The 26,207-nt window shown below is 33.7% G+C and overlaps 1 protein-coding gene across 5 annotated transcripts in view; it reads left to right on the top strand.

Moving 5' to 3' along the window:
- ARID4B (AT-rich interaction domain 4B) overlaps positions 1–26,207 on the top strand; it is a 120,150-nt gene that overhangs the window by 40,703 nt on the left and 53,240 nt on the right. For all 5 annotated transcript variants that reach the window (XM_019746993.3, XM_074316713.2, XM_019746991.3 and 2 more), the window contains exons 3-7: positions 3,795–3,905; positions 7,308–7,373; positions 11,301–11,391; positions 13,738–13,817; positions 19,555–19,646. In XM_019746993.3, coding sequence (XP_019602552.3) covers positions 3,795–3,905; positions 7,308–7,373; positions 11,301–11,391; positions 13,738–13,817; positions 19,555–19,646 — 440 coding nt within the window. The remainder of the gene's footprint in view (positions 1–3,794; positions 3,906–7,307; positions 7,374–11,300; positions 11,392–13,737; positions 13,818–19,554; positions 19,647–26,207) is intronic.

The raw sequence follows: 26,207 nt of genomic DNA, 5'->3' as shown, positions 1-26,207 counted from the left end.
ACAAAATTGTCTGAGTTGATCATTGTGGGAACCAGATTATGAGTATATGGAAGATTTATTAATATAGTTCTATCTTCTCTTGTGTATGTTTGAAGTGTTCCTTAGTATACATTTTAAAAAGCAAAGGATACATGCCAATTGTAATAAACCAAAAAGGAACTGTTTTTATAAAACGGGAAGACTTTGAATAAAATCTTTTCATACACATACCCCTCCATTCCCCTGCCTTTCCCAGTAGGTTAATCTCTCTTTAACAGTTCTTCCTATTTTTATGACGTATGTTTTTTCTATATGTATATATACCTTTGATTATTTCTGCATGTCTCGAAGTAGAAAAGGTATAACATTTAAAAGATACATATATATATATATATATATATATATGTGTGTGTGTGTGTGTGTGTGTGTGTATATATATATATATATATATATGAAGACCTGTGGTACTTTCTCATTAGATTTAGTACTGAAAAATACTATATTCTGAGAAGTACTGACATTTTTTGAAAAAGTGAGGAAAGTGGTTTAACTTTTAATTCGCACTTATGATGAGCAGTCATTTAAAATGAGGTTTTGCCTCTTGTCTTTTAAAAAGGAAAAAGGTGTGGTGTCAAATCTAACTATACATTGGTTTAATGACTTGTTTGCCCACATTGAGTGTTTTATAATATTAATAGTAATTGTTAATAGCTAAATCCTTCAGGTCGTCATAACTGAATGCTTTCTCATATTGACCCCATTTTCCTGATGTGGAAACTGAAGTGTAGTGAGGTTCAGTAGCTTACCTTAGAGGCTCATCCAGTTAGTACGGAATAGAGCTGGAATTAGGATGTGGTCGTTCTGCTTTGAAAGCCTGTGCTATTAGTCTGCTTTCTTAGCTTACGTCATATCATACTAATGAGTGATGCTTTATGCTTTGCTAAAACCACACACACAAATATGACCATTTAGTTAATGGATTTTGTTTGTTTTTCTGTAGAAATTCCCACTTAATATTTTGGTTAGCACAGTTTCACTTCTAGATGATTACACTTCTAGTGTTTTCAAGTGTCCCATTCTGACCGTCTATGTAACCCCAATGCTTTGATATAGGCTTGTTAAACAAATGTATGCAGAACAATAATTATTATATTATCTAATGAGAATTTAGGAACAGAAAAGTAACCTTCCTAAAATGATGCAAAAAATAATAGAGGCAGAAATAAGATCAGAACATAGATTTGCTTTTCATGTGCTCTTTTTAACAAATTAGCACTGCTCTAACAATGTATTCCAGTTTTAGCAGGTTTTCATTTTACTTCAGTTTCTCTTCACAAGTTTTTTTCTAATAGACATTTTCTTCATAAGCCTTGCTAATTCCTTTCCATGTGTTCTAGCTTGAAGGAAGGAAAATATTACCCTTAAATAATAATTTGCCCCCGCAATATTTGAGATAATTATTACTCTTTTCTGTCAACATGGATATGTTAGTAAGGATGTGGAATGGGCTTAATTTGGAGGTAAAAAAAAAATCCTGTCTCTCAATTCAAGTTGAGTAAATCTGCTCAATAAATATATTTATAGTTTGCTGTAGTTGGAATGTTGCCAGTGTTTAATATGAATATTAATGAAAAGAACATGTACATGGGTTTCTGTATACTATAGTCTATATTACTATTCTTTTTGTTAAAAATTCTCTATAATAAAAATATCTGAAAAGCTTATCGCTTATCTGTTCCTGAGTAGGCATAAATGTGCAACTTTTAGTAGATTTCTTGTTCTGCATTTTGCAATTTCTGGTTCCTCATTAGTTTTCACTTAATTTAACTTACTGCTTGTGTATGAAGATAAAATTGTACTGGTTAATAAGGTGCAGGATGTACTCATGGGAGAGGTTGCAAGTTGTGGACAATAATGAGCCGTGGTGGTGAAGACTGCCCCACCATTTGGGCTTTTCTAGTAATGACATGTAATACCAATTGAACCACAAAGTGAATTGATACCTTTTAAATTTTTTCTTTACATTTTTGGGTGAAGTGAGGTGAGTCCCTTTTATATTCTTGGTAAAATAAAGCCACTAGCTTATCTGGAATTTAACCAAAATTTTGACCAAGGAAAATTATACTTTAAGGGCCAAGGCACAGGTAGGTAAAGTAGAAATGCATTTATTATTAACTTTAGGTGCAAGAGCAGTGCGAAGTTATAATTGTAGTTAATTAATGATATGAACAAATTTAAATAGTAGTAATGCCGAAATGACCATTTTTCTATGAGGTATACTTCTCATATGGCATAAATGAACTGGAATATAGGCATTTTCCTAAGTATACTTTATAAATCATATACTTGATATGTTTTGAGTTCCTTTTCTTATACATTTCATAAAAGACAGAGAAGGCCATTAAGGAGATCCGCCTGATATTTTTAGCCGTAGCCCCTTGTCTTGGTTTATGTGATATCTCCTCACCTTGAAAAAAAGTTCTTAAAATTGTTTGATGTAATTTATGGGCACTTTTGTCATAGCATTAAAACATACTTTTTTTTTTTTTTTTTTTTTTAGATGTTAGCCACAACTATTAAGGGTGACTTTATTTTAAGATCCAAATGAAATTGATATTTTCATTATTCTTTGCTGCATTTTCCACCTTACATATTTTATGGAATTACTGCAGGATAATAGATGTTAATAGGAGAAATAATAAGTTCTTTGGACAAATAGATGGGGAAATGATAAAGCAGAGTGGGCGTTCACTCAATAAACTGATTTTCCCAAATTCTTCCTTCCTTTTCTTTTTGATGGAGCATCCTGGGATATTAGCATTTCTTATAAAACACTGTAGCCACTTACATAATTTTTCTTTGGCTCTGGAATTAATATAAGCTCTTTTAGAAATACAGATCTAATGCAGAAATATACCTGATTGTAAAAAGTCAGAGCAGCTATATTAAGACTATTAAAAACTAAATCACAAGTGGGGAAACTTAAAATATTATTTAATTTAGGCTACAGGGTAGCCTAAGAAGGGTACCCTTGAAAGGGTAAATAGTGAACCCGTGCCCCAAAGCATTAGTAATTTTGGCTAATTTTTATTTGCAACTTCCCAGATTGGATTTCTTTTTTTTTTCCCCTATTTATTTTTCATTTTTTTTTATTTATTGGGGTCACAATTGTTAGTAAAATTACATAGATTTCAGGTGTACAATTCTGTATTACATCATCTATAAATCCCATTGTGTGTTCACCACCCAGAGTCAGTTCTCCTTCCATCACCATATATTTGATCCCCCTTACCCTCATCTCCCACCCCCAGATTGGATTTCTTAATATAGTTTTTACCAGTAGTTTGAATACAAATGATTTGCCCCCTTAATGCCATTCTACCTTAGAATTTTCTAGGTAGGGATATAATAAAGCTATTCTGAATTTGGGTGGCTGTCAAGCTACAGCCTAAATGTTAAAAGAAATTTTCTCTGACTTTGAGATTTAGGGATCTGCCTTCTTTTTAAATGGTCATAGAGTAAATAAATATTTGAATGGGTGGCGGATAGAGGGGTGGATGAAATAGTAGACTTGTGATTGAGCTAATTCATATTATGGACCATGTGTATTTTATATAGAGAAAAAGATGCCATTATATTTTACATGATGTACATTTGGTACATTTAAATAAACTTTATTATATATATTTTACTTACTTTCAAGTTAGAGTATTTTATAGATTGTCATTACAAATTATAACAGGATTGGATCTGCCATCTGCGGTTTGATTGTGGAAAATAATTAGAGTTTAAATCTAATTTATTTGCATTTTTAGGCCCTTGATGAGCCTCCCTATTTGACAGTGGGCACTGACGTGAGTGCTAAATACAGAGGAGCCTTTTGTGAAGCCAAGATCAAGACAACAAAAAGGCTTGTCAAAGTCAAGGTACAGTATATGGAGATCTTATGAAATGTATGTTCAGTATTTGATATTTAAAATTGGTGAATATATTTAAGAATTTTTTTCCTGCACAAGGTGAGTTTAATTTCTAGGAGTAGTGGTTGTAAATATACCTGAAAAAAAAAAAGCATTATTTGTCATTTTAGAGTATTCCAGAAATTAGATTAGTACAGTTGGTTTTTTGAATGCCATTTCACTAAAGACTTGGTGTTGTTTATATTTTTAGAACTGGAAAGGACCTCAGAAGTCATGTAGTTTAATTCCTTAATTTTGTTGTAAAAAAAATGAGGCTCATAAAAGGTTAGTGATTTCTCTAAGGCCATTATAGCAAATTAGTGGCAGAATAGGAGTATCACAGTTTATTAATTTTAAGACACCCCCTCATTTTAACCATGAAATTGAGATGTGATTTATAATTGATGGTATCTTAGATAATTAAATACAGTAGATCTAGTTGATTCCTTATCCTTTACCTTTCTTGAAAAATCTTTCCAAAATACTTGTGTTTTGTCTCAGAAAAAGAAATATAATTGTTTACATTTTAGTAAATTATCAGTGTTGGAAATATGGGACAAGTGAAATATTTGAAGGTAGATATCCATTTATCAGTTATTTACTGAGTGGCAGACTATGTAGGGTTCACTGTTAGGTAGGGAGGATGGGAATATGAGGATGACCTGATGATCTCTGTCCTCAAGGGGTTTCTAATCCAGATTAACATTGGTGTAAACATCACCAGTTAAACAGACTACAAAGGTGTACTTCTGGTGGAGAGAATCACAGCCCCTTCCGGAGCTTTTTCCGTGCCTGCATTCCTTCCTGCCTTATACAGGAATGTGTGTTGTTTTTGTTTTTGTTTTTTTAAAAAAACAACTGCTGAGTGATTCTACTTTACATTCCTAGTTAAGAACCATTGTGAGAAGTCTTTCAGGGTGCTAGTTTTGTAGGATGCTCGTTTTGTCCCCACCCACCTTCAGTTGTCACCTGCTTGGTGCGTTTGAGCTCATAGGGTTTGATGTGGGTAACTCTCACAGTGCTCTTAGAGTGGCATTTCCTGTTTGGGCCTCACACACTGCTGTTCCCTGAGCACTTTTTGGTTTTTTTGCCAGTACTATCTTAGAGATGAAGAGAAGGCTTTTTATTAGTTTTCTCACTCTTCCAGACAGGGCTACTGCCAGCACATGTAACGTCTTAGTGTGAATTAGACAAAAGCCCTCCCTCCAGGGCGAGAGCCTTCTTAGCAGAGTTTGACATACAGTTAGAAAAAGGTGTTCCCTTTGGGGGACAGTAGTGATACTCCAGGACCCAGGCTTTGGTCTGCAGCACACAGGCTGGATTTTAGCCCTGACTTGCAATCTCAGCTGGGTGTCTCTGTGTAATGAATGAACCAGCTAAAAGGCATGTAACAGTTCTGCCAGTTCTTTCTATTAATGAAAGGAAGAAAACTGTTAGTCTCTACTGCCTCTGTTGATAGCCGTGTGCCTTGTAAATACCTTATGCCTTATAAATAATGGGTATCTAAAACTTACTGCTAATTTTTTTGGCTGCTCTAAAATCTGTTTATAATTCAAAATTAATGATTTTCTTAACAAATATGATGGTATATTTCTTTTTAAAAAAGTGTTTCTAATTAGTTTCAGGTATACACAACAACATAATAATAGGACATTTATACCCCTCACAAAGTGATAACCCCCCCCAAGTCTGCTACCCCTCTGACACCATACATAGCTATTACAATACCATTGACTGTATTCCCTGTGCTGTACTTTGTATCGTGTGTGTGTGTGTGTGTATTTAATTACAGTTGACATTCAGTATTATTCTGTGTCAGCTTCAGGTGTACAGCACAGTGGACAGGCATCTACACATAACCTATGAAGTGATTCCCCCCATAAGTCCAGTACCCACCTGGCACCCTATATAATCTTGACATTATTGACTATAATCCCCATACTGTATTTTACTTCCCTGTGACTATTTTGTGAATACCAGCTGGTGGTATATTTCTAGACCAGTTTAACTTGTTCATAGTTCATAGTTAATAAATTTTTAAACAACTTGTTGATACACCCCTTCACCTCCTATTTTCATTTATTGAGCATCAGCTATGTGCTAAGCACTATATTAGGTATCGAAACTCTAGTGTTAAAGACCTGGTCTTCATCCTTAAGTGGCCTACAGTCTAAGTGAATGACGCAGAAGCTTAAACACGATTTAAATAAAGTGTCCTTGTGCTTTTGTGAAACAGAAATGCCTGTGGTGCTGTGAGTACAGGACATTTCCTTTCGTAGCTGGTTTGTGAGCCTGGAGCCTAAATTGATGACCATACACATCTAATGAGACCATGTTAATGGTCTAATCCCTGTAAGAACTCTTGCTTTGTAGAGGAAAAGCAACTCTTTGTGTACCAAATACTGGAAGCTATCTTGTTTTTCACCAACTAATAAGTATTTAAACATGAACCCTTTATTTTAACTTATTCTCCTCATGTCTGGTTTCCCATTCTCTGATTTCTACACTGATATAGAGTATAGTAAAGCTCTGCAGCCAGGCTGCCTGAGTTTGAATTTCATCTCTACCATGTCCTAGTTCTGGGATCTTGGACCAGTTAGTTATATTTTGTTCTTCAGTTTTCTTAGCAACAAAATGGGAACAGTCATACCTACCTAATAAGGTTATTGTGAAGATTATATGTTTGACGCTTGAGCCTGATGCTTAGCTCTCATTAAATGTTTGTTGCTACTGCTTATTACCAAGCTAGGCCTTCACAAAATGATATATCCAGTTGACCCTTGAACAGCATGGGTTTGAACTGTGCAGGTCCACTTATATGTGGGGTTTTTTCAATAAATACTGTAAATAATATTTTCTCTCTGTGATATTTTTAAACATTTTTTCTAGGCTCCTTTATTGTAAGAATACAGTATGTAGTACATATAACATACAAAATGTGTGTTAATCAACTGTGTTATCGGTAAGGCTTCTGGTCAACAGTAGGCTGATAGTAAAGTTTTGGGGGAGTCAAAAGTTATACATGGATTTTCAACTGTGCCAGGGGTCGGTGCCCTAACCCCCACGTTGTTCAGGGGTCAACTGTAGTACCTACTAGCCTACGGTCTCCACCTCTTTTCACCTCATATTTTAGGAAAAGAAATTACACAACTAAACTAATAACTAATAGTACTGAATAAAGTACGATATGTGAAACATCAAGTAATTTAGTCTGTTTAAATAAAAATTTCAGTTACTCTACTTAAGGATTGAGATTTTGTATAAAGTAGGCAACTATTTAGATTACTTATGATAAAAATGAATTAATGTATTGATGAACTTGTGTTGCTTGATTTTTGTGTGTGCATGACTAATTAAATTTATAATCTCTAGGTAACATTTAGACATGATTCTTCAACAGTGGAAGTTCAGGATGACCACATAAAGGGCCCATTAAAGGTAATTTAATTAGTCCTTATTCATTCCAATGCTTCTATAATTGTGCTTGGTCATTTCTTTTTAATTCATTGGCTATTTTGTTATTGAGTTGATAAATATGTAATTCTTTCTAAAGAGACTTATAGAAAAAAAGTAGATTTAATGTTCATGAAAACCTGATAGGATAGTAAAACCTAACTGTGTTCAGAAATGAAATGAGTATCATGGAAGTGTATTGATTGCTTTTTATTTACTCATCTGTTTCAGTCTCACCATGTTACACTTACTAATATGATGGATTTCCCAGAATTAATAGGTGTCGTAGTTCACCTACATCATTAAGATTAAGTGATGTAAGTTTCATGATGATGTGAAAAGTGAGAAAAAAACATAACCCTCAGAGCTTTTAATTCTTTGAAACAACTTCTGGCAGAAGACATTTTGGGGGTGATTAAGCAGTTATAAAGTGATGAACATGTTCATACACAGAGATAAGTTTGATTCTTTTGCATTCATTTTTCCTCATTGGCCAGTGAAATAAGTGCTGCTGCTTTACTTTCTGCTAGTGAGCAAACTAAGGGGAATGTGTGGGTAAGCCACTAGGTGCCCCTTGGCCCTTTTGAATGTCTGAAAAGGGACATTGGCTTGGCTGGGTGAATTTTAAGAAATGCTAACAGAATTGAAGGAACAGTAGATGCTTAAAAAGTCCTTTACTGATGAAGCTGTACTTTTCAGAGATTTAGATAGATGTATGTATCTGCCAGTTTTCTTGTGGTTGGTTTTGAAACTTTTTATTGGAACCAGAGGGCATTGTTACCTTGCATATAGGGTAAGTACTATGGAGGACTAAAACTTGTGAGTTTTTTTTTTCAAATCTTATGAAAATTACTTTCCACCATTTCTGTTTTGTAGGTGACATCTTTAATTGTTACATGCATAAGTTCACTTGCAGGGACAAAAGGACAAAAACACGTACACTTATAATATGACGTTAGTCACCATTTATTTAGCACTTAACATGTGCTAGTGCTGTGTGCTGCGTGTTTTGCACATACTATGTTATGTATTCCTCCTAACAGCTCTTTACAGAAGAGGAAACTGAAGGAGGTAAAGTCATCTGTCCAAGGTCTGGCAGCCAATAATGGCAGAATCAAAACCCTGATAGACTCACAGCCTATAACAAGCATTGTGCCCTCTGAATGTTCAGAAAACACACACCTCCATGCCTTAATTTGTGTTTTTGCCTCATAAACATAGTTCTTCACTGCCTGACTGCCCTGTTTACCTGGCACAGGTCAGCTGGTACCAACTACAAAAAAATATTCAGTGCGGGAAGGGATAGAAAAATCTTCAAGCATCTTTCTCTTCTGTTCCAGCCTCTTTGATTGTGGCATAGTTGGTTTGTTTTGCTTGTTTGGTTTTTCTTATTTTATTAAAATTGTTTTTATTTGTGATTAAGGCTTAGGAGCATTTTGATTTTGACATATGTAAATATGTTAAATTTTGGTCTCAAGATAGTTAAAATATATTTCTTGTCTGTAGACTTTTTTTAAAGAGTTTTTTATTGGGGAAGGGGAACAGGACTTTATTGGGGAACAGTGTGTGCTTCCATGACTTTTTTCCAGTCAAGTTGTTGTCCTTTCAATCTTAGTTGTGGAGGGCGCAGCTCAGCTCCAGGTCCAGTTGCCATTGCTAGTTGCAGGGAGCAAGCCCATCCTCTCTTGCGGGAGTCGAACCAGCAACCTTGTGAGAGCCCACGCTCCAACCAACTGAGCCACATCCGGGAGCTCAGTGGCAGCTCAGTTCAAGGTGCCGTGTTCAATCTTAGTTGCAGGGTGTGATGCCCACCATCCCTTGCAGGATTCAAGGAGTTGAACTGGCAACCTTGTGGTTGAGAGCCCACTGGCCCATGTGGGAATCGAACCGGCAGCCTTCAGAGTTAGGAGCGTGGAGCTCCAACCACCTGAGCCACCAGGCCGGCCCGTTGTCTATAGACTTTTTTGTATATGGATTTTGAATTGTTCCCTACAATACACTTTGTGGATTTCCATCAGTTGATAGAAAGTGTCAGCATTTGGCAAATGTTTTTCTTATAGGAAAGTGATGATATTTTATCCAAATTTATTTTTTATGAGTTCACATAAAAATAATACCTAGACCACTTGAGTATTAAATTTAAAAAATCATACCATGTATTTATTGACTGTAGTCATTTAATGAAAGTTCTGGTAATTCTCCAGATTTTCCTTCCCCCTTTTGGGCATTGTGTGGGATTAAGTTTCTTCTCTGAACAAGTTTATTTTGTTATCACTATAAAGACCATGTACGTTTTATTTTTATTGAGGTATAATTGACATATAACATTGTATTAGTGTCAGGTGAACAACAAAATTATTCAATATTTGTATACATTACAAACTGATCACTATAGTAAATCTAGTTAACAGTCATAGTTAACGTTTTTTTCTTTTTTTTTCTTGTGACAAGGACTTTTAAAAATTACTGTTAGCAACTTTCAAATATGTTTTACAGTATTGTTGACTGTAGTCACCATGCTGTACATTATATCCTCTGACTTATTTTTCATTTTATACCTGGAATTTGTGCCTTTTGACCCCTTTCACCCATGCCAACCCCTTTTCTAGGAACCCCCAATCTGTTCTCTGTATCTATGGGTTTTGTTTTTTTGTTTTTGTTTTTTAGATTCCACATTTAAGTGATATCAAACAGTATTTGTCTTTCTCTAACTTACTTCACTTAACATAATACTCTCAGGGTCCATCTATATTGTCACAAATTGCAGAATCCTTCCTTTTTGTGGCTAAACAATGATTATATATACACCACATTTTCTTTATTCATTCATCTATCGATGTACACAGGTTGCTTCCATGTCTTGACTATTGTAAATAATGTTACAGTGAACATGGGGGTGCGTATATATTTTCAAATTAGTGTTTTCATTCTCTTTGGATAAATACTGAGAAGCAGAGTTGCTGGATCCTATAGTAGTTGTATTTTTAATGTTTTGAGGAACCTCCATACTGTTTTCCATAGTTGGTGGCACTAATTTTCATTTCCACCAACAGTGCACAAGGGTTCCCTTTTCTCCACATCCTTGCTGACACTTCTTTCTGATAAATGCCATCCTAGCAGATATGAGGTGATATCTCATTGTGGTTTTGATTTGCATTTCTCTGATGTTTAGTGATGATGATCTTTTCATGTATCTGTTGGCCATCTGTGTGTTTTCTTTGGAAAAATGTCTATTCAGATCCTCTGCCCATTATTACTCAGGTAGTATTGTTTGTTATTGTTGTTTTTTGCTATTGAGTTGTGGATATATTTTGGATATTAACCCTTATTAGATTTTTGATTTGCAAATATTTTGTCCTATTTAGGAGGTTGCCTTTCCATTGTGTTAATAATTTTCTTTGCTCTGCAAAAACTTTTTAGTTTGATATAGTTATAAGACCATATAAATGTAACTCAGCATTTTCTTCATCAAATGGAAAATATTTTAAATAGCTGTCATTAGTGTTACATTGTAACTCTTAAAGAGACTTCAAAGCTATTTCTTAACAATCCCTACCATTATTCCCCAGCCTTCTTCAAAGAGAAGTGGTAATGTAAGACAAGGACAGTCAATTTTCACACACAGTACTTCTGGTTCTCAAGTTGAGGACCTTTAGGGGTTCCCAAAACCCTGTTAGCGTACAACAGGCATGGCATTTTCATAACAATACGTAGGTGTTATTTACCTTTTTACTATGTTGACATTTTCACTGATGGTACAAAGACACTGGTGGATAAAACTGCCGGTGTCTTAACACAAATCAGTGGTTATTTTATTCTTTACATCATGCACTCAATTAAAAAAAATAAAGCCAGTTTTTGGTTTGTTTACTTGTCTTCTAAAAGTTCTTCTAACTTTTAAAAATACTTTAGGTTGGAGCTATTGTGGAAGTGAAGAATCTTGATGGTGCATATCAGGAAGCTGTTATCAACAAATTAACAGATGCGAGTTGGTACACTGTAGGTAAGGGAATAAATCTTATTTTAAAAATGTATTTTCAAAGATGCTGCAACTAAAGTAAAGTTTCCTTGATTTACTTCCTCCCCTAATGCCATAGATGTTATTGCTGTTAATGGTTTTTATCTCTCCAGATATTTAAAAACTTTATTTCATTAATATGTGCATAACATAATTAGAAATTATTTAGTGGATGTATTATAGAATTGGATTTCTAGCTTTTTTCACTTCAAAGTATATCTTAGAGAAAATTTTTTTCCCATCTTAACTATTTTTAAGGGTACATTTCAGTAGTGTTATTCATATTCAATAGTGTTATTTCAGTAGTGTTATTCATGTTGTGCAACAGAGAAATTCCTTTTTACTGCAATATTGTATTTCACAATATTTGATGTACCATAACTTAATTGTTTTTACTAATGATGTTCCAGTTTTATTGCTAGTACAATAAATGCTGGATTAAACCTCTTTTGTACATGTACATTTTTCTAGTATTTCCGTATTGTATGCATTGAAAACTCTGCATAGATTGAAGTGAACAGTATTTGTAAAACTTGAGTAGGTAATGAAAATCACCTTCCTAAAAGACTGTATTAATTTATACTCTCATGGACAGTGTTTGAGTACATTTGTTTTTCCAACTCTCATCAAATTTGATTGTAATTATCTTTAAATTTCTGCCCAACTGGACAAAAATATTTTCTCAGTTTTGTTTTAATATGCCCCTCCCATTATTACTAGCGAGAGTAAACAACTTTTCCTGTTTATTGACAGTAACATCATTTCATTTGTATATTTTCTCTTTTGAATTGCTAGCGTATGTTCTCTCCGAAATCCCCTGTTTCCTCTTGGGGATAGTTTTCTTTTTCTTATTGTTTTTAGGATGTGAGTTCTTCATATATTCTGAATATTAGCCTTTGCTACTTCAGTTGCACTTATTTTTCTCATATTGCTTTTATCACTACTGTCAATTTTCATAGTTTACATGTGGTCAGTCTTTCCTTTGCAGTTTAAGAAGATCATCCTTCCATCAGTGTTACAAATTTATTTTCCAATGTCATCTTAAATTTATGGCTTTATTTTTGCTTCACAAATAGCATTTTATTTTACCTGTAGTTAATTTTTTGAACATTCTGAAATATGATCAAATATTTTTTTGCAAATCAGTAGCCAATTGTCCCAATATTATTTATTAAATGGTAAGAATTCTTACTATTAATGGCGTCAGAAATGAGAATAAACACCTAGTAAAATGTTTTTGGGTGATGACAAAATTTGGCAGTTTTGAAATAGTATCGGTGAGTTTTGTTTATATTTTTGTGGGATGAGAAAAAAACAGGTGAAGAGTGAGGGAAAATTTGATTTTGACACATAAGGAGATACTTTATGTAGGTTGCAAGACTGAGCAATTCTGTGCAGTAAATCCATATAGTAATTAGGTGTGGTTGTCAGTCTCATAAATGTGGCACGTTTATTGTTGAGTATTTTAGTTACAGCATTAAAAAAATGTACTTAAAGTTATTTATCCTCTCACATAATGTGAAGTCTCACATAATATATAAGAACCTAACTTTGGTACTTAGTCAAAAACTGCTATTTCTAAAACCAAGGCCTGGCAACATTATTTAAAGCGGAGGTACTCTGTTCCCATGATTTGTGAGTATGTGCTAAAATTATGTCATAAAATATACATGTATTCTGTATATATAAACTTACACTAAATTTGCTGGGACACTGTAGTACTTTTTTAAATAAGGAGTTTTCAAAAGGAGGCAAATTCACCACCCACTGGGGAGGGGGAGCTACTGGCATCTAGTGGCTAGAGCCCAGGGATGCCCTTAAATATCCGACAGTGCACAGGACAGCCCCCCATGGAAAAGAATTATCTGGTCCAAAATGTTAGTAGTGCTGAGGGTGAGAAACCCTGCTATAAATTTTTAAAAAGTAATTTTTTTAGGGACAGTCTGAACATATAAATTTCTGCTCTTATTTTCTGTTTCTTAAGTAAATCTGTCAGCAGGAAAACTTGCCTTTCCTTTACCACATTGAGAAGGGTTAATTAGCATTTAAATAGTTTCTTCCTGAAATGCTAACTGCTTATTTTTATTTGGTATTTTCTGTTTCAGGGAAGATGTTTTCATTTCAGGCATATTATTTCTTTTTCGCTAGATATTGGAAAAGATACTCTATATTTGAAATTGTCCGATAGAAAACATAAAATGTGAAATGAACTTCAAATATAATCTTTTTAAACAATAGCTCTGTTTGCACTTAGAAAATTAAATATTTTATATCATCACGTTAATCTTTGAAAAACCCTTCAATAGTTTCCATTTTTACCTCCTCTCATAGTTTTTGATGATGGAGATGAGAAGACACTGAGACGATCTTCACTGTGCCTAAAAGGAGAGAGGCATTTTGCTGAAAGTGAAGTAAGTAATTATTTAAGGCATGAATTTGTCCTAATATTTTGTATTGGCAGGAGCAAGTTTTTGCTTTCTCAACTCAATCAACTTATTTGTTAATCAGGAAAATTAATTAATACATAATACCATTATAACGTAACCTGTGAAGACTGTTTAATGCTTTGTGTTTGAGTACCAGGTTCTATATTCTTTTTTGTCTAATGTATTTTAGCATTTTTCCACAAAGAGAAAACAATGGCTTGTTTAACTTGTCTTTAGGCAACTTTTATATAGACTCTTTTAATGTGTAGATAACTGTAGAAAGAGATGTCTGATTTGTAATCCACTTAAACTCCATCATCGTTAAAGAGTGTGTATGTAGATGCCACAAGCAATCCCTAACTACTAGTGACATGACTATAGCCTCTCCTTAAAGAAGCCTTGCCTGGCTGCGCTTTCTATAATTGCTTCCATTCCTCTTCTTTTTTTTAGGTTGATTTAGTTTTCTTTATAGCACCTATCGTTCTCTGTTATCAAAATATGTATATGTGCTTAATTAGTTGTTTACTGTGTGCCTTCCTTCTAGAATGTGTCAAAAGGGCAGGGATTTTGTATGTCTTCTTTACCACTTTGTTCCCAGTTCCTAGAACAGTGCCTGGCACAGAGTAGGAACTGAATAAATGTTAGTTGGATGAATACATGAAGTGCTTATATTTCTCAGGGACTTTGTTCGATGCTTTACATACATGATTACATTCACATTATGAGGTAGATACCATTATTATCTTCTACTTACAGTTGGTAAAACTGATTGTCAGCGCTGGTTCTCGAACCAGCACTTTCTAGCACCAAGTCCATGCTTTAAAATTGAAAGGTGTTATTCAGTTACTGAAAATGGAGGTTTCAACAAAGTTTTGTAAATCTGTAGCTTGCCATTTAGAATTTTAAAGATAGGCATAGTGTTATAGTGTTATATTCTCTAATCTAGCCTATAAATATTGACTAATGCACAGTGTGGCCCAACCATGATTTTTTTTTTCTAGTCACTATTTAGAACAGTTGGGGTGGCGGGGGTGGGGTGGGGTGACACTTTAATACTTGTTAAACCATTAGACTTCGTGGGTTTTTTGTTAAGAAAATATTTTTCCTTCCCTTAAATGATTGAATTGCTATTTCAATTCAGAGTCTGTATTATGATTCCAGCTTATCTTCCCAGTCTCATCTTCTGCCATTTCCTTGTACTTCTCTGCCTCATAAGACTACTTGGTATTTCCAGGTTATGGTTCATACTTTGTTTTCTTGGTTTCTCCTGAGCCCTGCTCTTCTTCTTTTTTTACACAGGTAAATATGGTAAAGGAAGGAAAATAAAGCCAAAGTGTATTTTAACAATTACAAGTTAGTATAAGTCTTTACAGTAGGGTTTGATTTGACTGCTGTCGAATGTACAAAATACCTGTTAATTACAATTCCTTTAAGAAAAAGGATAAGGAAGAAGTCATATTTCCTGTTTTAATATTTTCGAAACCCACATTTGATGGTTTCTAAGCATATCATTCAGCATTCTATATACTATATTGACCACAAGTAATATTTATGAAAGATCTATATTTGTAGACTTTTCCCCTTGAATAAAAATTAACTTAGTTTAAAGAAAGTGAACATCTTTATTATCTTAATCATAGTTTATTTTTTATTTAACAAACATTTATCACTTATTTACCAAACATGTTTCTAAGTTAGGACTAATATTAACCCATTTAATCTTTAACAAACATGATATTGGTGCTGTTATTATGTCCATTTTATATATGAAGCTAAAGCACAGGGAGATTAAGTGATTTTCCAAAACTCAATTAGTTGCAAAGCTGGTTCAAACTAAGGCTTTTTGGCTCCCAAGCCTGTGTTTTAATACTATACTGCCACTAGTATTGTATATAAATGTTACAGTTACATTCTAAAAACATGCTTAGTTAGACCGATCCAGTGTGTCACATTTTAGTAGAAATGAACAGGAGACCTTGAACAGAAGACTTATCTGTTAGCGTTAGACTATGAAGTAGTAAAATAACTAGTAATAATGCTTTACTTGACAGCATTGTTGTAAGAACCAAATGAGATGATATATGTAGAATTATCTTATGAACTCTCACAACATGGTATAAATGTATTATGGATAGGTAATATTACATGAACTCAATAATGCAGGTAAAGACAGTGAAATATTGGATATATCACATTGATGGTATTTTAGTACTTATTTGTGTTTTGGCCAAAGACCTTAGCCATCTACAACCCAGACTACGCTGGATGAACAGGCAGAGCAGATCTCTTCTTGGTATTCAATTGAATGTCAGATAGAAGTAACATATGGAAGAAGCCCTGCTCTTCTTCAGGCCACTAGAAATGCTTCCTCCTTCGTGATGTCTTTCCTGAGCTCTCTAACCACATTTGATCTCTTTCTACTTTGATGCTTTTGCACTTCGCTCATTCTTATTTTATGGTCTTTTTGGTTGTGTATTTTCCCTCTGAGATTTTAAGTTGTTTTGGGGAATAGCTATGTTTTTGTCATCTTGATAGGCTCTCCTTTTCCTAGCAGTGTTTTCTACACAAAAACCTTCCATAAATATTTGTTGAATTGATTGTGAAAGTTTAAATATAGAAAATATATACAGCTTTGGGTCAAATGCAGTGAATTTGGCTTCTTACACTGATGAAGTAACAGAATTCTGAGTTTAGGTAATTCTTAGAAATAATTTCATTTCCCTTAGAACGTGTACAGTTATACTAGTACACAGGGGGTTTGAACACTTGATTTTTTATCTGTTAAGTGAAGGCATGTGTCTTACTTAATCCAGAGAAGTATCTAAAATACTAATTGTATTTTTCCAAGAGAATTTTAAGTTGGAATAGTTCATAAGACAGTTGTGGTGTAAAGGCTGAAGCAGTACGAGCAAGTAGCTCCGTGTCTCCTTGCCTCGCAGGAGGCTCAGTTTCACTGTGTGTGTCATACACGTTATACTTTATGTTTTCCTGGAGGGTAATTGGAATGCTGGAATATTTTTCCTTTCCCCAATCCCATATGCTAGGTGCTATACTGGGTACCAGAGACACAAGGGAAAGCCAAGTAGATAACAGAATTTATCCTCGGGCTACTTACCACCTATTGAAAGAGAAAAAGCATTAAGCAATTAAAAATATTTTTAAATTGTAAGTATATTAAGCTCTGGGAAGACATGGCCAGGAGTATATTTAATGTACCATCTATATATTCTTTCCCTTTATTTATGATTTTCCAAAAACAATTTTAATTTTGTGAAAGATTACTCAGCATTGTTATTATTAGTGATAACTTTGGCCTTTGAGAGAAAAGCCGCATCATACTGGCAGTTTTTAGGGTCACTAATCCCACCAATAAGCTGCATACCTAAACAAAGACTTAAATTCAAGATTTCCATAAAACATCACGATAGTACTTCAGTTTGAATTTCAGCATTAAAATCACTGGTTCCACCCGTAACCATCTTAGTTGTTGGGGTGTGAGGGTATTTCTACAGAGCATTCACAACTTGAATATTATCCAGAAGTCGTTTCATCAGCTGGTATTCTCTCTGTGCATTTACTACCTGTGATTGAAAATTCTGAAGAAGGGTTACATAAAAATCCCAATTCCATATTTCTTGCATCCCGTTTTAGGTAACAGGACTATAGACGTGTTTTCCCTAGGCCTATGGAATTTTCTTTGAGCCTGTAATATAGCAAGGAGTGTCTGCTTTTTGCTCTTTAGGTGTAAGACAAGACAAATTCTGCCCTCGCCTATCACTTGAGGTAGACGTGCTCCTGCCTTCCTGGATGTGGATTGACCAGGGACAGAAATACTGTTTCTTCTTTTTGTTACTCCATTACATACCGGGGAGAGACTGTGGTTTATTTGAAAATTCCTATATGGGATTCCTAGATAACTCTTCAGAAATCCTGCATTTTTGTTTTTTTTTTCTGTAATAAGTGAAATGATGAGCAGATGCTTAAAATAGAAATCACAGTACATAATAGGAATCTCTGCTTTTGAGAGAGCAACCTTAATTTTAGGGGAGTGAGAAGGGGCATTTAATCCTTCTGTTAGGTTGTCAGAAAGTGAATCCATATTAATTTATTTTTCCTGTTTACCAAATACAATACTTTGAAATTTTCATCCTTGGGAAACATAATTAGGAGTTAATGACAAGTGACTTCTAGAGAGTTTCTGTTTGGCATGTTATTGTATTTGGGCCAACTTTTGCCTCCAAATATTTTTTAAATGCTCAATTTACAAACTAAGTTTGAAAAATTAGGTTTTGCTCCATAAAAGTTCTGATTTTTGTCTATCTTTTAAAGGAATTACTCTTTATTTAATGCTTTATGGTTAGTCTCCTTATCCTATTCCATATTCTTTGCTGTTGGATATATGTGTACCTTAAATGCGTTTACATATATTCTAATGAATTATGCAAAATAGATTCTTAATATGCTTCCCCTTTTCACATTTTAGTTCATCTCAACAAAATTATCTCAATTTTAAAATTAAAAATTTCCTTTTAAATATTAGCATTAGTTTGTATTTAGCTATCTAATCTTTAAATCTAGGTTGATGGGCACTGTTTCATGGTTTGTACCTTTGAGGAGTTCTTTATCCTAAGTAGGTTCTCACCCTCACTTCAATCCTGACAGTTTTCCTGGGATTTTTTTGTTCCCCTAGTGTTTATGAAATTATCTGTAATAGCAAAGGTTTTATTAGAGGGGTGAAAAGAATAGCAACTAGGGAAAACTCTTTAAAAATGCAGCAGAAGTAGGAATATTATCAGAATTGATACTCAGAGAATTAAGTTAGTTGGGATAGCATCTTTAAGGTTGATACCTTAACTTTTTAGATATACGGACCTTTTCAGGAAATAATGGAAAGAAAAATCTACTTAAAGTATCAACTATTGAAAAGCAAAGGGAATCATTCCAAAATCCCTTTTTCTTCATTTTACTTTTAACTATCAACCAATTCCTTGCCTGGAAATCAGTATTAGGGACAAATGGGTTGACATGAATTGTCAGTTGATAACAAGAAAGAAATATTCATTTATTGATATCTTCATACTAAGCACAGTATTAGAGCCACAGATTAAAAAGGAAGGGAAAATGAAATATTAAATGTAGAATAATTAATTTTTACATTTTCTTTAATAAAGGTTTAATGTGGGAAATGTTTACAAAGTAATAATATAGCTTATTTGAATGAAGTCTTTTTTCAGGCAGTTGATGCTTATTCTGATAATTAATTTTGTTTGTTACTAATGAAGAACTTTATATGTTAATTAATATTCCCTTATGTGGAAAGAAAAATTTGAGCAATTGGCCCCAATCTAGGAGTTAGTTAGGTCCTTACATATAGGTAGGTAGGTGTCTTAGCTCTCAAATCTATGTTTCCACTGAGTTGTGTTTGTTTTGTATTTTAATCATTGTTAGAAGCCTGTCAACATTCAAATAGATAATGCAATCATCTAGAGAGACTAGCTAAATTTCTTTTTACCTTTTTGTTTTCAGTAATGGGCTGAATCATCTTTATTTTAATATCTTTGAAACAAGAATTTTCTATCTTTAGAGAAGTTGTATTTTAGTATTCTTTGGGAGAAGTTATTTTATCTCAAAATCTAAGCATATTCTTTAACTGATTTGGTTTAAAAAGAAAAAGGAACTTGCAACGTAATAACTTTTGATGGGTTTATGTTCTTACCCACAGACATTAGACCAGCTCCCACTCACCAACCCTGAACATTTTGGCACTCCAGTCATAGGAAAGAAAACAAATAGAGGAAGAAGATCTAATCATATGTAAGTCCATTTTCATAACTGTTAGTTGAACCTGAATTCATTTCTCCTTCTAGTATTGTTTTATTATAATAATAGTTACTAATTTTAAATTGAACCTGAATTCATTTCTCCTTCTAGCATTGTTTTAAAAGTTACTTATTTTAAATTGTAATTTGCAAAATGCTAACTGGATCTAATAGTAATTTCAGATTTAATAATAGCTTCAGACTCCTTAGCACAGGTGCTTGAGATTCTCCATGTTCAGCCAACCTGAACAGCTATACATCCCTACTTCCCATTTTTCCCTACATGTATCTTGATGCTGTAGTCAGATTGGAACTACAATATTCTCTGAGTATATCCTTTGTTTTCCTGATATCGTACATTTATTCTTGCCTTTTTTCTCGAATGCCACCTTTCCATGTCACTGTCTCACTCATTCTTCAGTTCTCATAGAAATGCTTTCAATTTTACGTGAACCATTTTGTCTCCCCACTTTTCTTTGAAAACAGACATATTTTTCTATCCTTTGAACTTTATAAATTCTTTTCATTTATCTGATGTCATAGACAATATTTCACCTCTTACTATCATTAAGTGTTTTCCCTTCCTAATGCTTTTAATTTCCCTGTGTCTTCTTACAGTTGTGTCACAGAGTCTACATTTTTAACAAACTCCTTTCAATGAAATGTGCCTAGGCTCCAAAAGCTCTAAATTAAAAAGGATCACAGGATCAAGGGTTCATTAAATTTCAGGTCATCAGAGATAAAGAAACAGTCTTTCAAGTCATCAGAAATAAAGAAACTTCAAACAGTTTCCGAAAGAAAAATAATTTATGGCTAAGGTTTGAGAGGCAGAATGCCATCCAACTTCTCAGTGGTAACTGTAGATGCTAGTAATCAGTAGACCTCAAAATGGAGGACTGACTGGAAGTGTCTGTTAAAAGGGAGGAAGGGAGGTCTTGATTATAATGGGACATTGCGGGGAGTTAAAGATATGATGACAACAAATAGAGAAAAAAAACAGCAAAGGCATTTAGTAATCCCCCCAACCCCACAAATTATATAAGAAAGGAAAACTATATTAGTAGGATGGAGGGTGGAGAGGTGGTTTAAATATAAAAGTTATGGCCTTATAACAATGGGAAGTTAATAGAACAAAAAACGTTTAAAATGTATAAAAAAGAAATACCAGTATAAAAATATTATTTAAAGATAAGGTAGTAACTATCAGAGAAACAGCTGAAAGAGGTAAAAACAGTTGCCTCCATGGAGCAGAAGAAAGTTGGAAGAGATGGGGCAGGAGGAGTTTTCATTTATTCTATTGGAGATTGTTTTAAAACAATTTTGAATATTTTTGGTAAAATTTAAAACATTTTAATGTGGCTAAGCCCAAATATTGTTAGAGTAGCTATTTAAAAAAATAAATATTAGTCGAATTATTGAAAACTTTAAGCGAATGCTTTCATTCAATATACAGAACTAGGTAGTATTAAATCTAATTGTGGCTGATCTCTGGAGGTAGAAATTGGGTAAGCTCTCTCTCTCTCACATTACTTAGTTTAGGCCTTACAGCAAACCCATGAAGGTAGCTGTTAGTTTTATCCCTATTAAAAATTGAGGAGATTGGCCTCAGAGACAGTAAGTAACTAATTCAAGGAACACAGGAAAGAAATGACCAGGACTTGAGCTCCCTGTGCTTCATAGGCCATTTCCCAATCAGTTGATTGACTCTTTTTTTAGATAGAATACTTCAGTTACTTTCCAAATTAGTTTTAATGATAAAGAAATACTGCTTTGTTTGAGGGAGGAAAAAGAGACTAATCCTTGCATTGAAAAAATATTTAAATATTACTTACTTTCCTACTGTGCTTATGATTTGGACCCTGCATTTTTTTCTCTCTAAATCTTTTAGAAAATGTTTCCTTAGTTACTAGGTGAATGATTTCTTTCACTTGTGATTTAACTGGTTGGTGACTTGATTACTTTTAGGATACTCAGGTAGTAACTATTACTTACTCTTCTACGTATGTCATTAAAAAATTTGAGTGTTCTAGTTAAAAAGAAAAATAAATGAAAAATGTACGATGTCACCCCAGTAAACTTAATTAAGAAAAATGTGCAAGAGTTATTAATGTGAAAGAGTTCTGTTCTGATCATCTAATAATATTTTAAGTTGTTCCAGAGGGCTATTATGTTGCCATAAATTATTCACTGAAACACTTATAAGTTAAATCTTTTGATAGCTCTTTGAAAATTAATGACTTCAATTTAAAATTTTGTCTACCATTGATCATTAGAGTCTGACTGTAGACTGTAGTTCTATAGTCAGCTCTTAATTAACTATGACTGATAATGTCAGAACAGTGAGGTGGAGTGTATTTAATGTAAAATTATTTAATTAGTGAAGATTTCCACATCTCTAGCTCTTGAGAGCCATGATGTGGCTTAGTTGTTAAGAGTGTGAACAATAGTGGTACCAGATAACCTGGGTTTGAATCCTGCCTTTGCTACTTCCTTTTGTGTGACATTGTACAGGTCACTTAGTCTTCTCATGCCTTAATTTTCTCATCTACAAAATTGAGATCATAATATTACCTATCTCGTGGAGTTGTTGCAAAGATAAAATTCATGTCCTTAAAGTGTGTATGTGGTAAGCAGTGTGTAAGTACTAGATATCATCATGTATTGAATGAAAAAATTTTCATGAAATTACTGGCATGTGACATAATTTCATTTATATGTGAGTATAAAAGAATTCTGCTTACTAGTTTTTAAGTCTGGACAGGTAGGACTGTTTGGGGCTATATTTTTTAAAACAACATTCCCATATCATTTTATACTATATGTACATTATGGGAAAAGGTTTTTGAATCTATCAAGAATTTTTTCTAATTTTGAAAAAAATTGCATCTCATATTTAGACATATTTTATCTTTCTGCAAATGTCATCCAAAAGTGTAAAAAGGAATATAAAATGAGGTAATTTATTGAATATCAAATAGATTGATTTACAAAAATGACCAAAAATTATGATGTGTTAAAAAGTCTTGTGTTTCTTAGCTGAGGTCTCTCTTTCTTGAATATATGAGAATAAAACATGCAGTTGTCACTAAGCAAGTTGATCTTTGCTTTGTAAAGAGTCTAGCAAACATTCTGAGTGAGTCATTTTCTTGCTGAGAATTTATATGTGTAATGAAGGCTTGCTATTGTGATTGTGTTGTACTGTGCAGAGTCTGAAGGCAGGAAAAGCGTGAGGATTACTAGTGCAGGAAAATGAAGCCCAGCGTTTGGGGTGCTTGTTTTGCTTATCTGCCCCCTCACCACGGTGGCCATTCCCACTGCCAAGAAATACTACAGTGCTCTTGCTTGGAGCTTTAAGCCTTGTTGAAGCACCCAGGCAAGAACCACAGTGAAGTGCCCATCTTCTTAATTGCACTTTCCTCAAAGTTCTTTCTTCCCTTTCTTCAAAGTGATTTTCTACAGCAGTTTTGGACCTGTGTCTTAAGATCATGTATCTGACCTTTATTTCTGCTTTCATTTTTTAACTGAAAAAAAAAAATTCATTATGGTTCTCTGATGGCTATTTAAAATTTATTTTTGTACAAAGATAAATAAGAATATCCCTCCCAGGATCCTCCAGACTCCCTTGTTAAATAGTATATCACTTCCTTTGTTTTCTTTTAACCACCGTCAATCGTCAGTCAATCCACATATTGGTAATCTGCTCCCAGGTTTTCCAAAACTGATTATTTTTGACACCTTCCTTTAATTGAGTTTTATTTAATTAATCCTAAATACTTTCAAGTATTTTCTTTTTTAATGATTATCATCCTCTAGCTTAATTTTTAAAGCAAGTTATTGATCCTTTTTTTCAATGTATAATTTGATGAGTTTTCCCTTATAATTTACCCATTGTGTGCAGAAGTCTTGTTTGATTCTGCCTAAAGAATAGAATGCTTGAGGTACAGAAATAATTTGGGTTCCCTCCCTCCCCAAATTTTTTCCAATAACCTGGCAAAGGTATATGTGTACCTGCTACAGCAGGAAAGCAGTTTACTTGCTATTATTGTTTCTTTTCTTCAGAAAAAGAAAAGCATAATAAGACTTATAAGGATTCTTGTTATGGATTATCTGTAGGTACAGGTTTTACCCGATGATGTTGCTACATTTACCCAATAAATTAGTGATTTAGACTTGGTATTTACAGGTCTGCAGATCTTTAAAAAAATTTTTATTGAGATATCATTCACATATCATGAAAGTGTTGAGTGTTTTTTAGTGTATTCACAAAATTGTGCAACCAACCTCACTGTCTAATTCTAGAAGATCTTTTTGTTATTTGCTCCTTTATTTTGATGTGAGAATTTGATTCTAGTTTCCTTTATAAAAATTGGGGTGGGGGGAGGAATTAAACCAAAACCCTTTTATTGGTAAGTGTATACATTTCCATATACTTCTAAGAAACTGTAATTGTCAGTCTTTCTGATACTAACACAGATTTTTAATTTACTGTACAAAATTTGGAACTTAGTTAATTACTTGTCTGGAATAATAAGGATCATTTAAGTAAGAATTGCATTTCAGAGATAGAGCCTCTGAAGTTCCTGGGTCAGTTTTCCATTTGCATCTCATCAATTTGCTATACTGTGGTACATGTCTTGTCTAAAGTTCTCACTTGATTTACAATTAATTTAAAATTAATAGTGATGTGTGATCAGCTTTAAGTGATTAGTGTTAGTCTGTTGTGGTAAACGTTTCCATGTAATTAATTAGCCATGTTTGGCATCATCAGATGTTACTTCACAGAGAAGAGATAGGGTATTATTTTGTTACGGTTCTATAAACAAATACCTTGCCACTAAAGAAGCAACAGTCTATCTTTGCTCTTTATTTCAGTTTATCGATATATTGAGTACTTGTTTTGTGTTAACAGTTTCCTGGCTCAGCTTCTCTTAAAAGAAGAGTTAAAGGAACTTAGGTGTAAGGGTATCGTTTACACTGGTTTTATGAATTATACTGATTGTATACATTTTGTGATTTCAGGAGAAATACAATCAGAAGTACCACACTAGAAAGAAATAATCTATTCAGTTCATTTATTTAGTCAACAAATATTTATTAAGTACGCTGTGCCAAGCACTGTTCAGGTATTTAAGATACATCAGTGAATAAAATAGGCATTTACAAAATCTCTGCCTTAAAAGCTTATGTTTTCTCATATGGGGGAAGATGAACAATAAAGTAAACATGTAAGAAACAAGTATATTATACAGTATAATAGATTTGTCAGTGCTGTGGAAATAACAAGAGTAAGGTGGGTGGTGATTGGGAGGGCCAGGTTGTAAATTTGAATAAAATGGTCAGGGTAACCTAATTGAGATGACATTTGAACAGAGACTTAGAGGAGATGAAAGTAGGGTGTGCCAGGCTGTTCTCTGCAAAGGGGAGTAGAGAAATGAGGAAGTAGGAGCTAGTGGAGAAAGTGAGGTCAGGATTTTTTTTTTTTTCAAATGGGAAAAATAACAGTATGCTGATGGGAGTGAATCTAGCTGAGGCAGAAAAGTTGATACAGGAGAGAAGCAAGCATTGCTGGACCAAAGTCTTGAAGATGAGAGGAGGAAAAGGAACCTAGTCCGTAAATGGGGAATGGTTTTAGAGTGGAATCAGGACGTGTACTATATAAGGTGGATAGATGTTTTATGTTGCCAGTTTATATACATACATGCTTGCATATATATATTGGAGGTGCCAAAAAAATGTACACACATGACTTGTGTTCATCTTTTGTTGTCGGTATGTATTGCGTATTACAACTTTAATACAGTTTTTTCCTTTCTTAAAATGTGTATACATTTTTTTGGGCACTGTGTGTGTGTGTGTGTGTGTGTGTGTGTGTGTCTGAGTCTGAATAAAACTTGCTCGTGTTTGAAGTCTTCACGATTGTTACATTTGAAGAAAGAAATTACTAATTTTATAAAGATACAGATGACTTTGTTAGTCAAATAAAGCCCAGTTTTCTCAGACAGAAATGTTTTACAGACTTGATATATATTATCTGTGACATTGTGGTTTTCTCTCACCAATGATAATGACATAAGAGTCTTCTATGACTGCTTTAAAAAAGCAGTAATTTTGGTTTTATGGTTGGTTGTGTTCTACAATCATTAGAAAGTGGAGAGATAAAAGTCATTGTCCTTGAGATGCTCCTCTAATCAAGTAGAAATCAGACTTGTGAAGTCTGTCATTACTGTCCCAAGCTGTGTGGCTATTTGTAAGGTTTTATGTTCTGCTAGTATGAAGGTAGGTTGGGTTTCCTGCTACCTGTTATCTACTTTCTAAGTAGGGGTTAAACTGCTTTAAGTGCCATTTGAAGTACAATTGTTTTTACTCACTAGCAAACTTTGAAGATTTGCTTTGTTTCTACCAGGGAATAATTTTTAAGTTATTTGACTGTTGAAATCAAATAGTTATATTCCCCATATCACTCTAAATTGTTTAATATCACTATAATAAGTTTTTTCTTTTTTTATATTTATGTATGACTATATAGAGGGGTGACATACTGTCATTCGTTTGGAAA

Source organism: Rhinolophus sinicus, chromosome 6 (assembly GCF_057876585.1).
Source record: "Rhinolophus sinicus isolate RSI-liver-muscle chromosome 6, RSI-T2T, whole genome shotgun sequence".
NCBI classification, from domain to species: domain Eukaryota; kingdom Metazoa; phylum Chordata; class Mammalia; order Chiroptera; family Rhinolophidae; genus Rhinolophus; species Rhinolophus sinicus.
Note: the sequence above shows the minus strand (reverse complement) of the source record. Positions and strands in the feature narration are given on the sequence as shown.